The sequence below is a fragment of the Acipenser ruthenus genome, chromosome 19 (assembly GCF_902713425.1).
Source record: "Acipenser ruthenus chromosome 19, fAciRut3.2 maternal haplotype, whole genome shotgun sequence".
Classification (NCBI taxonomy): Eukaryota; Metazoa; Chordata; class Actinopteri; order Acipenseriformes; family Acipenseridae; genus Acipenser; species Acipenser ruthenus.
Window position 1 is genome coordinate 6,300,629 of NC_081207.1, and position 16,139 is coordinate 6,316,767.

Below are 16,139 nucleotides of genomic sequence, written 5' to 3' on the forward strand. Positions count from 1 at the left end.
TACCTCAGGACCTGGCCATGCAATCCCATACATACATACTGTACAATGCTAAGGAAAGTGTCAATTGAATCAGTTCTCAACTGCACACCAATATACTACAATTACGTTTTTAAATGAGAAATAGACTTTGCAAAAACTCACCAGAAAGCATTTTAATATTTTCAATCCAGGCTCTGTGTTATAATATTCTTGAAGAGTGCAACATTGATAAGGAGATGTAATATAGAAGAAAATGTAATCATTTTGATATTGGACAAAATATAATGCTAAGCTAGCATAGGATCAAGTGAAAATGCAATGAAAGAAAACTTTTAACAGAACCCCCTTGTCCTGTGCGATTGGTCAGTTCTCAGCACAGTTGGCACAATGAGCTGAGATGGAAAGATTGGCTAACTAGTCCCTAGGCAGTGGCATCAGGGAACTGCTAGCCCACTTTGCCACCTTAAAGTAAGGTACAGCGCAGCACTCAGCAGTGGTGGAGACATCAGGGAAAAAATATAAAAGGAACAATGGCAGAAGGTGGCGCACATTAAAACACCAGGCTAACAGAAACAGAAACAATATTTTAAAAAAGCTGAAAAAAGTACAGTGCACATCATGAGCTGACCACTCAAAACTTCAGCATTTATGTGGCAGCTCAGTTCAGGCAAAGAGAATACACACAGAGTGCGGAATATAGAGAAAGAAATCAAGAATAGTACATACCCAAAAATACATCATCATTTCGGAAGCTGAGGTTGATCTGGCTGTCACCGCAGTATTTGGGAAACTCAAGACGGCTTTGTCTCGAAGACAGAGATTGAAGAGGGATAATGTCCTTTAATTAATCTGCTCAGTTTCTTCTTGCTCTCTCTTGGTCTTCACTGCTGCTCTGTGTTTCTTTCCTGTTTTTTTTGTCCTTTCTTGAACAGCCACCAAGAGGGAGATAGAAGTTGTTGTTACCTCTCCTCTTCTTCTTCTTCTGCTTTTATTTTCTTTTTTCCCCTCTTTCCTTTTCTTACTTAATCTCTCTCTCTCTCTCTCTCTCTCTCTCTCTCTCTCTCTCTCTCTCTCTCTCTCTCTCTCTTGTTCGCTCTGTGTCTCTGTTTCTCCTGCCTCTTACTGGTGAATCTTAAATCACTGTACAGTACATTATAGTACAGAAGCTTCAACTAGAGCAAGAACATTCGGCAGTTTGCAGCTGTTTGAGGCATTCCGGCTCTGGGGCTGACTTGCTGAGTGGAAAGACAGGAGCTAGTCGGGATTCAAGAGAAGGAAATTGAAAATTCAGGAATCGAGGAGGAAAGGTTTTTTTTGTTGTCCGTAAACTGAGAGAGGAAATGGTTTCTCAGTGAAGTACCGGTAAAAGTAGTAGTAATAGTACTAGTAAAACAAAAAATGTATAAAATAGGCAACACGCAGTTCTCGTAGAGAAAAGGAAGAGCAGCTAATTTTTTTTCTCACTTTTTTTTTTTTTTTTTTTTACTGCAGAGGTAGCAAGCTGGTTGATGCTGTGTTACGAAAGGGTTTGCTGGTCTCAGCCTTTGAGTGCTGGGACCAATCAGGATTCAAGCGCTGTGGTTAAAGGCTAAGGGAATAAGTTGACAGGTTTGTGCCGTGGGTCGGTAGGGATCACAGGGTGGAGGGGGAGTGCAGTGTGCAAATGTATGTGTGTCTGTGGTAGGTGTGTGTGTGTGTGTGTGATCAAAAAGGAGGACAGGGGAGGGGGTCTTTTCTTTTAGACAGCCTTGTAGCAACAAGCCTGCCTCAGCGATTTCTGGGTTATACCGTCAATACAAGACCAAAGCTTGCTTTAAGACATTAACCTGTTCACAACCACTTTCAAGGAGAGATGGCTGTTCATTACTTTAAATACATGCTGCAGGCACTGTAAATCTAGATATATGGCCAGCAACACTTTATAAGCATCCCTATTTGAAATGTAATTATGTAGGGATTCATATTGCATTCCCACTCATATTAAAACCTTACTCAATATTCACTCGGCACAGGCATTTATTTTAAGAGTGGCCAATTCATTATGGCTTTTACATCAGCCTCCTTCCTGTTTGTTTTAAGCAAAGTAAATTGCTAAATAAATTAGCACCAGCGATCAGAGAATATATTACAATCCCTTGTCCCCTCTGAATTGTTGATAGAAAGTAAAATAAATAAATAAACAAATATATAAAAACCTTCTCCGGCACTCTGTCTGAAGAACATTCATGTTTTACACACGTCTGTTTCAGATCCTTTCTCATAAATAACTTACAGACGTGCTCAAGTTTGTTGGTACCCTTACAGCTCATTGAAATAATGCTTCATTCCTCCTGAAAAGTGATGAAATTAAAAGCTATTTTATCATGTACACTTGCGTGCCTTTGGTATGTCATAGAATAAAGCAAAGCAGCTGTGAAAAGAGATGAATTATTGCTTATTCTACAAAGATATTCTAAAATGGCCTGGACACATTTGTTGGTACCCCTTAGAAAAGATAATAAATAACTGGATTATAGTGATATTTCAAACTAATTAGTTTCTTTAATTAGCATCACACATGTCTCCAATCTTGTATTCAGTCATTCAGCCTATTTAAATGGAGAAAAGTAGTCACTGTGCTGTGTGGTATCATTGTGTGCACCACACTGAACATGGACCAGAGAAAGCAAAGGAGAGAGTTGTCTGAGGAGATCAGAAAGAAAATAATAGACAAGCATGGTAAAGGTAAAGGCTACAAGACCATCTCCAAGCAGCTTGATGTTCCTGTGACAACAGTTGCAAATATTATTAAGAAGTTTAAGGTCCATGGAACTGTAGCCAACCTCCCTGGGCACGGCCGCAAGAGGAAAATCGACCCCAGATTGAACAGAAGGATAGTGCGAATGGTAGAAAAAGAACCAAGGATAACTGCCAAAGAGATACAAGCTGAACTCCAAGGTGAAGGTACGTCAGTTTCTGATCGCACCATCCGTCGCTTTTTGAGCGAAAGTGGGCTCCATGGAAGAAGACCCAGGAGGACTCCACTTTTGACAGAAAAACATAAAAAAGCCAGACTGGAATTTGCTAAAATGCATATTGACAAGCCACAATCCTTCTGGGAGAATGTCCTTTGAACAGATGAGTCAAAACTGGAGCTTTTTGGCAAGTCACATCAGCTCTATGTTCACAGACGAAAAAATGAAGCTTTCAAAGAAAAGAACACTATACCTACAATGAAACATGGAGGAGGCTCGGTTATGTTTTGGGGCTGCTTTGCTGCGCCTGGCACAGGGTGCCTTGAATCTGTGCAGGGCACAATGAAATCTCAAGACTATCAAGGCATTCTGGAGCGAAACGTACTGCCCAGTGTCAGAAAGCTCTGTCTCAGTCGCAGGTCATGGGTCCTCCAACAGGACAAAACACACAGCTAAAAGCACCCAAGAATGGATAAAAACAAAACATTGGACTATTCTGAAGTGGCCTTCTATGAGTCCTGATCTGAATCCTATCGAACATCTATGGAAAGAGCTGAAACTTGCAGTCTGGAGAAGGCACCCATCAAACCTGAGACAGCTGGAGCAGTTTGCTGAGGAAGAGTGGGCCAAACTACCTGTTAACAGGTGCAGAAGTCTCATTGAGAGCTACAGAAAACGTTTGATTGCAGTGATTGCCTCTAAAGGTTGTGCAACAAAATATTAGGTTAGCGGTCCCATCATTTTTGTCCATGCCATTTTCATTTGTTTTATTATTAGGAATAAACAATGGTGGACGCCAATTACTTTTGTCAGTTTCAAGTTATTTGAGAGAAAATTGTGCATTCTTCGTTTTATGTGGAGGGGTACCAACAAATTTGAGCACGTCTGTATGTGAGCGAACACCAGCAAGGAAAGGCTAACACACACAGAGAAGAGGGCTCTGGTAATCTAAAAAAAAAAGAAGAAGAATACACTATAAGAAAAAAAGAATAGGGAGGCTTAGAAACTGAAGTTTAGATTCACTGAGACACAACATCTCCTTTACCGGGATTTCCTGGCCCTATTTATAGGGGGGATTGAAGACGGGCAATTTAACCAGGTCAGCTTTTTTGTTTGTTGGTTTGTTTAACCTCTACTGGAGTTTTTTTTCCTATGTTTAGAGGGGAAAAAAATTGAATTCCTGTGACTTAAAGTAGATTTAGGATTTGTGTCCAAGCTCTATGTCTGTGGTTACTGGTGGGAAGCACTGTATATAACCCTGTACACTGCTATGCTGGGTCAACAAAAACTATGCTGCCTTTTAAAGAAATTGCTTGATTTTAATTTCAATGCAGTGACATACATGGATTTTAAAAAGTGATCGAGGACACATTCAGACCAGCACAAAATGCTCAGAAATGCTACAAAAACTTAAAAAGAACCACTGATTACAAATACCCTTGAATCCATATACATTTCAGATGACATATAAAATAAACCTTCAATTAAGACATAATTCTTAAGATTATTATTAATGTAAAAAAAAAACTTTCATTATTTTATGCTGAAAAAATAAAACAAAAAAAAGAGAGAAGCATACGAACATTTTATAGGAAACCTTTTTTCCATCCGATAATGAGGTGTGAGCAATAACAAAGAAAAGGTTTCCGAGCTGGTAGACAAGGATTTGAAGCCTCATATACAAGACAACGCAATCCAACCTTATTACAGCACTACTTCTGGCAGGCAAGCGGGTAGAACAGCCAGCATGTTATAATGAGCCACAGCAACTTTGTAACAAAGATGGCATTACCACAAGAAACCTACTAATAAGAGGTGGTGCAAACTTGAACAAGTATTTTGAGACTTATGTGATCTAAAGATGATATAAGCTATTTGCTGTTTTCTTCACATAGGATAGACAGTGTACTAACTTGACTTTCAAAAAGGCCCCTGGATCGATTATACAGTACGACACTAACATAACAGTATTCTGTAATTCCTATAGCCATTAGGGCTGTCGTGGATACAGACACACTGGGCTTCATCTTTGCATACTTCAGAATATGCTGCAGTCACAGAAGGAAGGTTTTTTATCATCACAGCTAATTGCTGTTGCACCTGTATGGTCTACCAGAAGAAATAGGATTATTTCCTAATTATGTCTCAAACTTTATTTTGGAACAAGATTCTGACATATTCTACATGATTTAAAAATAATGTTATTATACCATACCAGTACAACAGAGTGAAATGTTACATTTTTAAACAGTTGTTACAAATATGGTAACACTATACAACTAGCATCAGCATAACTCTATTACATTTGGTTCCCAAACATTGAATTCTCCTGAGTGCATGAAGTTAGCAGTATTTGCAGTGAACACTTTACATTGTCTTTCACTACACCGTAATAACACAGTAATTATGTATATGGTTATGTAGATACAATGCAATGTATTACAAAAGGAAACATGTCAGTTGTTATTTACCAGTAGGAGGGAACACATGCCTGTACAGCACAGCAAATCATGCTAAGCTTTTAAAGCCATTACCATTGGTCAGTTCTGCACTTCACAGTACCTGATGGCACCTTAGTTTTAGAGGATGGAATATTATTCTTAATGAATGTCTTATACATGAATTTGAGGTATTACCATGTAATTATACATTAACAACCCACTGATATATGGTAACACCACATCACTAATTACAGAAGCTATCATAGATTTACGAGTTGAAATCACATATCAAGAGCCACATTTCTTGAATACAAGATACGGGTGTGGAGATAATGATACGTTTTTCTTGCTTTTGAATACTGAAGTCCTCTCAATGCATCGGTTACTGACGATTATTATCAGTATGATATTTAATTAGGAATCGTTTGCTGGTTATACCTCTGCAGGATAGCTTCAATTATTTCACAGGGACAATGTGAAAACGAAGCCAAGCACGATGAATAAAGAAGTACAGTATAAAAAAAAACAGGACTTACCAGTCTTGTGGAATAGGGTGCCCCAAAGAGCCAACCTTGATCACTCAGCAGCCCAGTGTACACTACGTTCCCAAAGAGAGCAATTTTACCAAGTTGGCTGGTTCTATCTCTACAGTATATAGAGAAAAGAAAAATGGGTTGTTATTAGACAATCGTCCCAGTGAATTATTTTCAAAATGAGTCTGTTTAAACAGAAGCAAGTACAATAGGCATTTCAGGCAGTACTATAGATGAATTGTATTTATTCATAAGGGACCTGCCCTAGAAGTGACATGTAGTACAAAATGAGATTCAAAAGCTCTTACTTTAAAGAAATTCAAGCAAATTAATAATTTCTGTGGCTGTCTTAAAAAAAAGAAGTAGTTGGGAAATAATATAATTAAAAAAAACACCTGCCATCATAACAATGACAAAATCTGGAGATATTTCCCTCACCTGCAAAAATACATTGAGAAGTGGTCAGCAATTCCCTCTGTAGATTTTGATTGCTTTGTTATTTTTACACCTGATTATCATGTAGAGTATGCAAACCTGGCTTGGTTACACTATGTAACACAATTTTTGTTCCTGGGTAGTAAGTGTTATTTCCTAATTGCTTATGCCTCAAAAGTATAGAAAATGGCTATTATTCCCCACAAACTTTGCTTTTGTGACCAGGACAGTAATATTTTGAAATTTACCTATTTCCAATGAGAAAACTGGCAAATTTGTGTCTTTTTGTTCACATAATGTCAGAAAAAAACAACATATGAATCCAAATTAACATGTATTTATACTAAAGTAATACAAAAATGACTACAAAAGATTTAGAAGTGAGTAGTTTTTTGAGATTTACGATTATACTGTAAATCACTTTCACGAATCAGCCCCCAAATGTAGTCTCCCATCATGTTCTCGTTATACTGTCCTTCATTGACAGCTCATCCAGGAGCCTCAAAGCCGTGCTGCTCCATAATGGTAACAAGTACCCGTCTCTTCCCCTGGCTCACTCGGTGCACCTCAAAGAGGATTACACCAGCATCAAGACCTTGCTGGACGCCTTGAAGTATGATGAGTACGGCTGGGACCCCCGGAAGGTGCTGATGCCACCACTGCACATCAAATTGGGCCTTATGAAACAATTTGTCAGAGCTCTAGATAAGGAGTCGGCAGCCTTCAAGTACCTTCAAGACTTCTTCCCTAAGCTGTCTGAGGCAAAGGTCAAAGCCGGTGTCTTCGTCGGACCACAGATAAAGAAGATCCTGGAGTGCAATGAATTCCCCAAGATGCTCACTAGTAAGGAGAAAGCGGCTTGGAACAGCTTTGTCGCAGTGGTTCGGGGCTTCCTGGGCAATCACAAGGCCGAAAACTATGTGGAGCTGGTTGAGACTCTGGTGAAGAACTACAGCACAATGGGCTGTAGGATGTCCCTCAAAGTCCATATCCTTGATGCTCATCTTGATAAATTCAAGGAGAACATGGGAGCGTACTCGGAGGAGCAAGGCGAGCACTTCCACCAGGATATACTGGACTTTGAACGCCGCTACCAAGGACAGTATAACGAGAACATGATGGGAGACTACATTTGGGGGCTGATTCGTGAAAGTGATTTACAGTATAATCGTAAATCTCGAAAGACTACTCACTTCTAAATCTTTTGTAGTCATTTTTTTATTACTTTAGTATAAATACATGTTAATTTGGATTCATATGTTGTTTTTTTCTGACTTTATGTGAACGAAAAGACACAAATTTGTCAGTTTTCTCATTGGAAATAGGTAAATTTCAAAATATCACTGTCCTGGTCACAAAAGCAAAGTTTGTGGGGAATAATAGCCATTTTCTATACTTTTGAGGCATAAGCAATTAGGAAATAACACTTACTACCCAGGAACCAAAAAAAAAAAAAAATTGTTACACGGTGTTATCAGTCTGGCAGGAGATCACAGCTCTGGTGAACTGTGATTTACAGTAGTTTGAACAACAAAGCTCCTGATTATGTGTGTTCTCAGCGCCCCTTGGGATTTAACAACCGTACATTGAGACCTACCTGTCAGAAAGGATCAAGATTCCGGTCCATTGTGTACCCATTTATTTGTGTTTGTTCGTTTTTGTTATGTAAAAAGAGATGCCCCATGCTGTGTGTTACGAAAAAACCTGTCTAAAGACAATGAGGCAAAGGACAGAGGTTCAAAAAAGGTGGGCTATTTAAAAGCGGAAAAAAAACAACTGAGAAATACAGGGACTGAGAAGTTCCGTTTTTATTTTTTATCTGAGAATGTTCATATATTGTCTGATTTACTATCCATATTTGTCATGTTCTGAAATATTACTGTAATTTCACTCTCTGTCAGCACATCTCTCAGTTTAAAAGTGCCGTTAAAATCAGTGGCTGATATTGCTCCAACATTTCAGTATAAGTATCAACCAACTTTGATACGATGCTAATACAGACTATGTAAGAGTTTATTATATTAAGACAGTCTCCCCAAGAATATAACGTACAATTTAATGTCTTTAAAAAAAAAAAAAAAAAAAAAGGCGTCCAGGTCTATTGTTCACAGCTCTATTGGCAGGTGCTTCTTTGACAGTTCAGTGACACTCTACCAGCAATGGTATTGTGCCCCGTTCTTCATAAACCACGTGTGCAGGTGTGTAAACCAAAAGAATAAGCAAAAGGCAAAAGGAAAAAGGAAAACAAAACACTTTAAGGAAAAACTGCAAAATAAAGTATGCAGGTTTTTTAAACCACAGCTCGTTGCTCCCTCTAGCGGTGGAAGCCCCGAGAAACAGGCACTGCTCAGTATCCTCTCCTATACACTGTGGGACAGCTCAGTCCCGCTTAACGAACTATTCTAAACAGTCAAAATTAAATAACCGGTGCGTAGCTTGCTTGCACAACCGGGTTTGTCTCTCACTGGAGTTGCCGCTTTGTCTCCCAGTGGCAAGCTGGCTTGAGCGGTGACGTCAGACCCAGAACAAACACACATCACTGCGAGTGAAATGAAGAGACATCCACAGCAGATTGGGGAAATGATAAGTGCACTGCTTGTGTGTTTATTAAATGAACAAATAAAACACTCAGGTTGAACAAAAATGGACTAACCCTAAACAAACAGGGACGAACACTCCACAAACAAGTACCATGCTGGATCTCCAGCACGAAGTAGCAATTGCTATTATTATTATTTTAATCTCCTCACTCTTTCCCGTTCATTCGCCCTGAACACACAACCCAGAGTGAGTGAAACATTCACCCTTTTATGCAGCTGTACCGAGATTGGATTGCTAACCAATCATTCAATTGGAATCTCGGTACATCTGCACGTGAACTACTTTGTGCATTTCCCGTGCTTCCTTACAAATACCCCTTTTACTCTGCATGTGAAGTGATTGTGCCATCCTGGTGTCTAAATACAAATATACGTTTTATAACACTTGTGCTACATAAGCCCATATAATATCCCGTGCACCAATACATATACACCAACATTAATACACCACACGCAACATATAAACATATAATACACACAAAATCTACGTTTTGGTACAGTTTTCCTGTTCAGTGGGCAACCCTGAAGGCATAGGGCTACAGAGCCAAATAATAATAACAAGAATTTTACATCGGGTCGGGTAAATAATTGTCGGTTCGGGTTGATTATTATTTGTTTATTTAGCAGACGCCTTTATCCAAGGCGACTTACAGAGACTAGGGTGTGTGAACTATGCATCAGCTGCAGAGTCACCTACAATTACATCTCACCTGAAAGACGGAGCACAAGGAGGTTAAGTGACTTGCTCAGGGTCACACAATGAGTCAGTGGCTGAGGTGGGATTTGAACCGAGGACCTCCTGATTACAAGCCCTCTTCTTTAACCACTGGACCACACAACCTCCTTTGGACCTGTGAAGACCTCTAGCCCAGATGTTCCAACAATTCATCTACCCGCGGCATGAGATAAGCATCGAACTTCGATTTTTCATTGACTGTTCTAAAATCAGTGCAAAATCGTGTCGACCCATCTGGCTTATCCAGTCACTCTGGGACTCTTCTATTACCCCTAGCTTCAGCATTTCCTCAATCTCCGCTTTCACTACCTGTCTTTTGCATTTAGGTATGTGGTATGGCCTCTGACAAACTTGCGTCCCTGGTTCAATTTCAATGTGATGATGGGGTATTCGAGTCTGCCCTGGGACTGGAGAGAACACGCCAGGAAAAACAGCCACCAGATTGTGAGCCTGACGTTTCTGTCTTGGTGTCAGAAAGACAGAAAGATCAGGTCCCCAAATCTGTGATGTCATCTGTCGGCGTTGCTAACAACGTCTCCCGTTCACGTGATAAAGGTTCTTTTACCTCCTCTGTCCTGGCTGGCAGATCTCGTAATCCACAGTCCCAACCCGGCGTGTAACCTCAAAGGGTCTTTGCCACTTTGCCAGGAGTTTAGACTCAGAGCTGGGTAATTATAGAAGCACTTTATCCCCTGCCTGTGCGCAAGCGGGGCCCTCTATTATAATTGGTCTCCTGTCTGTGTTGTGCCTGCTGCAGATTGTCATGAGCCCATTGACCTACAGACTCAAGATGCTTGCGCAGATCCAAAACATGCCGGACTGCATTGGTCAAATTATCCTGCTGTTCCTCCCACATCTCTCTGATGAGATCGAGCACAGCCCGGGGTCTCCGCCCATACAGCAGCTCGAACAGGGAGAACTCCGTGGAAGCCTGTGGTATCTCTCTAATCACAAAGAGCAGGGGAGGAATCAGCTTATCCTTGTGAATCAATGAATCTACGCATCATGCTTTTTAGAGTTTTATTAAAACATTCTACCAATCCAACAGACTGAGGGTGATAAACTGATGTCCTGATAGTCTTAACACGAGAACCGCCATAGTAGTCATTTTGATGGTTTTCACTTTTAAAATTTAAATGACTCTGCGTGTGTTAAAGATTGGCAGTTGTCTGTTCTTGACTTTTCCTAAATACATGTATTAAATACCCTGACGGCATTTGAAAGTCAGAATCGCAAAAAATAAAAAAGCTATAAGCACTTCTACCTAGAACCGCCAAAAGTAGACATTTTGATGGCTTGTTACAATACATGCTTTTATTGTTAATATATCCTACAATACGCATTAGAAATTTGGAACGACTTCATTGAAAACAGCATTGCCTGTTTCAAGCTAAACATAAAACACTACATGGACAAGCAGCTATTTCCGACAAAAGCACGGTGTCGCTGGACACAATACATGTCAAACAAACCTGTCAAAATTTGGGACCAAATTTTGGCTGGCAGAGGACCCTACCTCTTTACCTGTGCAAAGATGAAACTCACCCAGCTAGTCAGAGACTGGGTGACAATGTGTTAGGATGATGTAACCGTGCTTAGGAAAAGGGAAGAATGTTACCAATGACATTTTTTTTTTTATTTCACTGTAATTAGCAAAACAGTTGAAGAAAAAAACAGCCAAGTTGGAACTGTAAACAAAACGAGAAGAGAATTTCCACCATCTGCGCAAAACTTAGTACTCAGTGAAAGCAATCACCGGTGTCCAGTTGTTTTGTACAATTAATGCACCGGGGAAAATATCAGTAGGAGAGATCTCTTATGATACTAGCCACAGAGCTTTGGCAAAAAATTTTCGATCAGAAAACTGCAAAGCATTTGTAAATAATTACTTTGTTTTTACAATTTTGAATGTACATATAGCAGTTTACACCTGTTTACACAATATCCTCTTTTGAAATGTTTATTTTATTATAGTTTTTCATTTTTTACGTCATGCATTATATGCGCTAAAATAAAGCCTTTTATGTTTATTTTTTCATTTAAATACATTGTTTCTGCTATGCAAATGCTAGATATGATGTTCATAAATAAAGCTTTTCAGTTGTATCTGATAGTTTGTGTTTCATTTTCATATCAAAGCTGTTTAAAATGTACCTGCCAAAATGACTACTGCTGGCGGTTCTAGGTAGTAGTCTTCTAGTGTTAATCCCCACCTGTGAGAAAACCTTAAGCTTGTTGGCGACAGATTTAGCAGAAGCAGAGCAAAGTGGTATGGCTTCTGGACAACGTGTAGCGTAATCCAAAATAACCAACAGGTGCGTGTATCCCTACGCACTTTGCTCCAGCGGTCTGACTATATCTACTCTAATATGCTCAAACGGAGCTTCCACAAGTGGCAATGTCACAAGGGGGGCTCGCGGCGCGGCTCTGTGGCTGACACTCTGGAAACTGCACACAAAACCACCTCACATCGCCATCCAGCCCCAGCCAACTGAACCGTGCTTCAAGCCTTGCTTTAGTTTTGTCCCTACCCAAGTGACCAGACAGGGGAACAGCCTGTGCCAGATGCATCAAATCCTCCCTTATTATTTCAGAATAAGATTGATAATATTGGATCAGCTACTCTCATCTCCCTGTCCTGTATACTGTTGTGTCAAGTCCTGTCTCACTGGTGTCTAGGTTATCTCACCTCTCTACTGTTGATGTTGCCTACATTTCTAAACTTGTTGGTAAAATGAGACCCACTACTTGCCTCCTGGATCCTATCCCCACAATTCTAGTGAAGGCCTGCTTTTCAGCCTTAGGTCCTTTTGTTACCACATTAATCAATGACTCCTTGGTATCTGGTATTGTTCCACCAGTGTTAAAGATTGCTGCTATCACGCCAGTTTTAAAAAAGCCTGGTCTTGACCCTGACATTCTAAATAACTACCGGCCTATTTCCAATCTACCTTTTTTATCTAAGATCCTTGACAGAGTAGTCTTGTCTCAACTTCAAAATGATCTGCTGACTAATGAGTTACTCAAACCTTTTCAATCCGGCTTCAGAGCTAGGCATAGCATTGAAACAGCCTTGGTCAGAGTAGCCAGCGATTTGCTTATGACTGCAGATTCAGGGCCCCTTAATATCCTTCTTCTATTAGACCTCAGTGCAGCCTTTGGCACAGTCAATCATAATATATTGATTGAACGCATGGAAAAATGACTTGGCCTTACTGATACTGTTCTGTGCCGGTTTAAGTCCTATCTGTCTGACAGACAACACTTTGTAACTCTTAAAAACTTCAAATCAGATATTTCTCCAGTTACTCAGGGTGTCCCACAGGCCTCTGTTCTGGGCCCCTTACTCTTTTGTATTTACATGTTACCACTTGGCCAGATTATTAGACGCTTTGGCCTCAGGTATCATTTTTATGCTGAAGATACACAATTATATATGTGCATGAAACCTGATACAAGCGCTGATACCTCTGTACTAGTCAGTTGCCTTTGTGATATAAAAATTGGATGCAACAGAGTTTTCTTAAACTAAACTGTGACAATGCAGGAATTATTTTAATCAGTTCCCAGTCTCTTGTTCATAGAGTTGGTCATTTTAATTTGGATATTGACAATGTAAATGTATCTGCTTCCACTGTAGTACGTAACCTGGGCGTTATTTTTGATTCTTCTTTGACCTTCGAAGCCCATATTAAAAATGTCACTTGGGTGTTCTTTTTCCATCTCCGCAATATTGCACGGATAAGGCCCCTTTTATCTTTCTCTGATGCTGAAAAGCTGATTCACGCTTTTATTACTTCTAGGCTTGATTATTATAATACGCTTTTATCTGGAGTCTGTATGAGAGTTATAAACAAGTTGCAATATGTGCAGAATTCTGCCGCCCATGTTTTAACCCATACAGCATCTCGGGAACATATTACACCTGTGCTTTTTAAACTACATTGGCTCCATGGCACTACTCCTGGACACCTGTGAGACCTGCTTCATGTCTACTCTCCTGTTCGCACTCTGCAGTCTTCCAACTCTGGTTATCTTCGACCACCTATTACCTAGCTATGGTCCATGGGAGACAGAGCCTTCTGTAGTGCAGCTCCTTATCTCTGGAATGCACTACCCAGCTCCATAAGAGACTCAGAGATTGTTGAGATTTTTAAAATCCGCCCCAAAACACATTTTTAAACTAGCTTTTGTGTTAATGCTGTCTCTTACTTTGTTGAATGTATTTTTATTACTGTATTTTATTTTGCCCTGTCGTTTGTTATCTTGTCTTCTATCAACTATGTTAACAGCTTTGGAATTGGAAAGGCGCTTTATAAATAAAATGTATTATTATTATTATTATTATTATTATTATTATTATTATTATTATTATTATTCTTAGTGGCCCGGCGTTCCCTTTTTGTTTTTCTGGGTTTAAATTGTTACAAAACCAAGCCGGATCGCGGAAGAGGAAGATATCTCCAATTACTTCCTCCTTCTTTACCAATAGGGAAGGCAGGGCAACCACAGCAGCTACCCAATCATTGAACTGCTGGCAGTCCTGCCCCAAAATTACGGGATGTGGCAACCGAGGAACCAAGCCTACCTGTATGCACGTCATTACAGAATTTGTAGTTTTATCCAGACCTTAGGGTAGGTGTGAATATCCCTGTGTATACATTTAATATTAAACCGCCCCAACAATCGCTTATGCCCCGGTGAGATCAACCCTTCTTGTATCAGGGACTGACCACACCCTGAATCCAAGAGAGCTTGAGTTTGTGTCCCTTCCATTGTCACAGGAAGTACAAAACTTGTTTGCTGGAGTTGGCTGCTTTCTCTCCCACCCCACCCCGTCCCTGTTCCCAGACCGGGAGCTCCTCCAGCCACAGCCCATCTAAATGGCACAGTCCCGCTAAACTAACTATTCTAAATAGTCAAAATTAAATAACCGGTGTGTGGCTTGTTTGCACAACCGGGTTTGTCTCATGCTGGAGTCGCCGCTTTGTCTCCCCAACTCTCTGCTCCAGAATTTCCAGGTTTCATTGCCAAATGTCAGGATTCTGTTGTGAAGTCACGCTCCACTATACTTCCTGTTCCTGTTCCACTAAACAGTCCCACCCCCCAGCCAATGATAGTGCACCAGCCAATTCATTCACAGCTGACTTTTGTCAAAAGAAATGGCCTGACAGCGTGGGAATACACAAGGTTTCCCAACCCCCCTACTATTTCCCAGGAAATAGTACATATATTTCTTATAATTCTAACCTCATTTCTGTTCATGAACTTGAACCTCCTCGGTAGTAACACGTCAATAAAAGATTCAGTCAGCTTTATCCTAGAAAAACCCCACCTACAACCACTGGGAGATACAGGATCAAAAGCGTAAGAAATTCCCTGATACCTGTACCATTGCATGTATGTTAATGTTATTAATGGGGACGGTATGAGGGCAAATTAACAGCTTGATTGTTTATTGCTGCAACTAGCTGCATGGTCTCACAGGACCCAGCTCTAAGCAGAGAGTTCAATCTAAATGAGATCCTGCTGGTGATATCATATAAAATATCTATATGAATATTAATTTAAAAGGACCTGCTCCACTTAATCAGGCCAGCGCTACTACAATGAGATGCATGAATCACATCAGTCAACATAAAAGCGATTCGCTTGGTTACAAGGTGATTGCCCTCTAGAGTAATTTAAAACAGGGGATTTTTTTGCATTGTCTTCACATAGCTATTAGACAGTAAAAGCAGCAATTAAGTTTAGCATTTAGCTTAAGGTTTCCTTAGAATGTGTTTATTTATTTTTTTAATTTCAAATTATTACAGTTGTTGCAAAGCTGTCATATACAGAAAGTAGCAACTCTTTACAGCAGGACTGCACTAATTCCATATCTAGCAATACCCCCAAAACATTCAGTTTTGTGCATGTAGCACTGCACAGCATTTGAGACATTTACATCACACACCATGGCACAAATGCACACACTTCTAATTCACTTTTTTGGACTGATTAGGCTTATTGCGTACATTTCAGTCTTTTTTTCTCATACTGTCAAATCTACAGTTCAATCTGCAGCTCCTCTCAGTGACTTCCTGCCAGACCAGTTTGTGAGTTAATGAACACCATACTTGGTTGATATTTCCGTTTTAATCTCTGCAGAACATTACCAATTCTGGACAGTAAAAATAAAATGACATATAAAAAGCCCTGCACTATTTGTCAAAAATTACACTCTAATTACATTTTAATTACACATGTCGTGCACAGTGCAGTTATAAAAAGCATTACCAATTTCCCTTATAGTCGAGTGTAATTAGGTACTGAAGCAACAAGTAGTATTTCTTTAAGGCATAAGCTCATTCTTCATAGAAAAAATATTTCAAGTAATACAAATCCATACAATAGCTATAACAATATATTTGTTGGAGATTGCGTGCTACACCCAGGAGATATATGAGGAGTAATAACAA

General features: G+C 39.8%; 1 protein-coding gene across 3 annotated transcripts in view; it reads right to left on the bottom strand.

Moving 5' to 3' along the window:
• The window catches only part of LOC117424593 (RNA binding protein fox-1 homolog 3-like), a 330,577-nt gene that overhangs the window by 135,847 nt on the left and 178,591 nt on the right, over positions 1–16,139 (bottom strand). For 2 of the 3 annotated variants that reach the window (XM_034041103.3, XM_034041102.3), the window contains exon 3: positions 5,911–6,019. Coding sequence is in view for 1 of the 3 variants with exons in the window: in XM_034041099.3 (XP_033896990.1) it covers positions 706–723 (18 nt within the window). In the remaining 2 variants the exon portion in view is untranslated. Of the gene's footprint in view, positions 1–705; positions 1,450–5,910; positions 6,020–16,139 lie in introns of those variants that run through there. The other variant, XM_034041099.3, reaches the window with a different exon arrangement.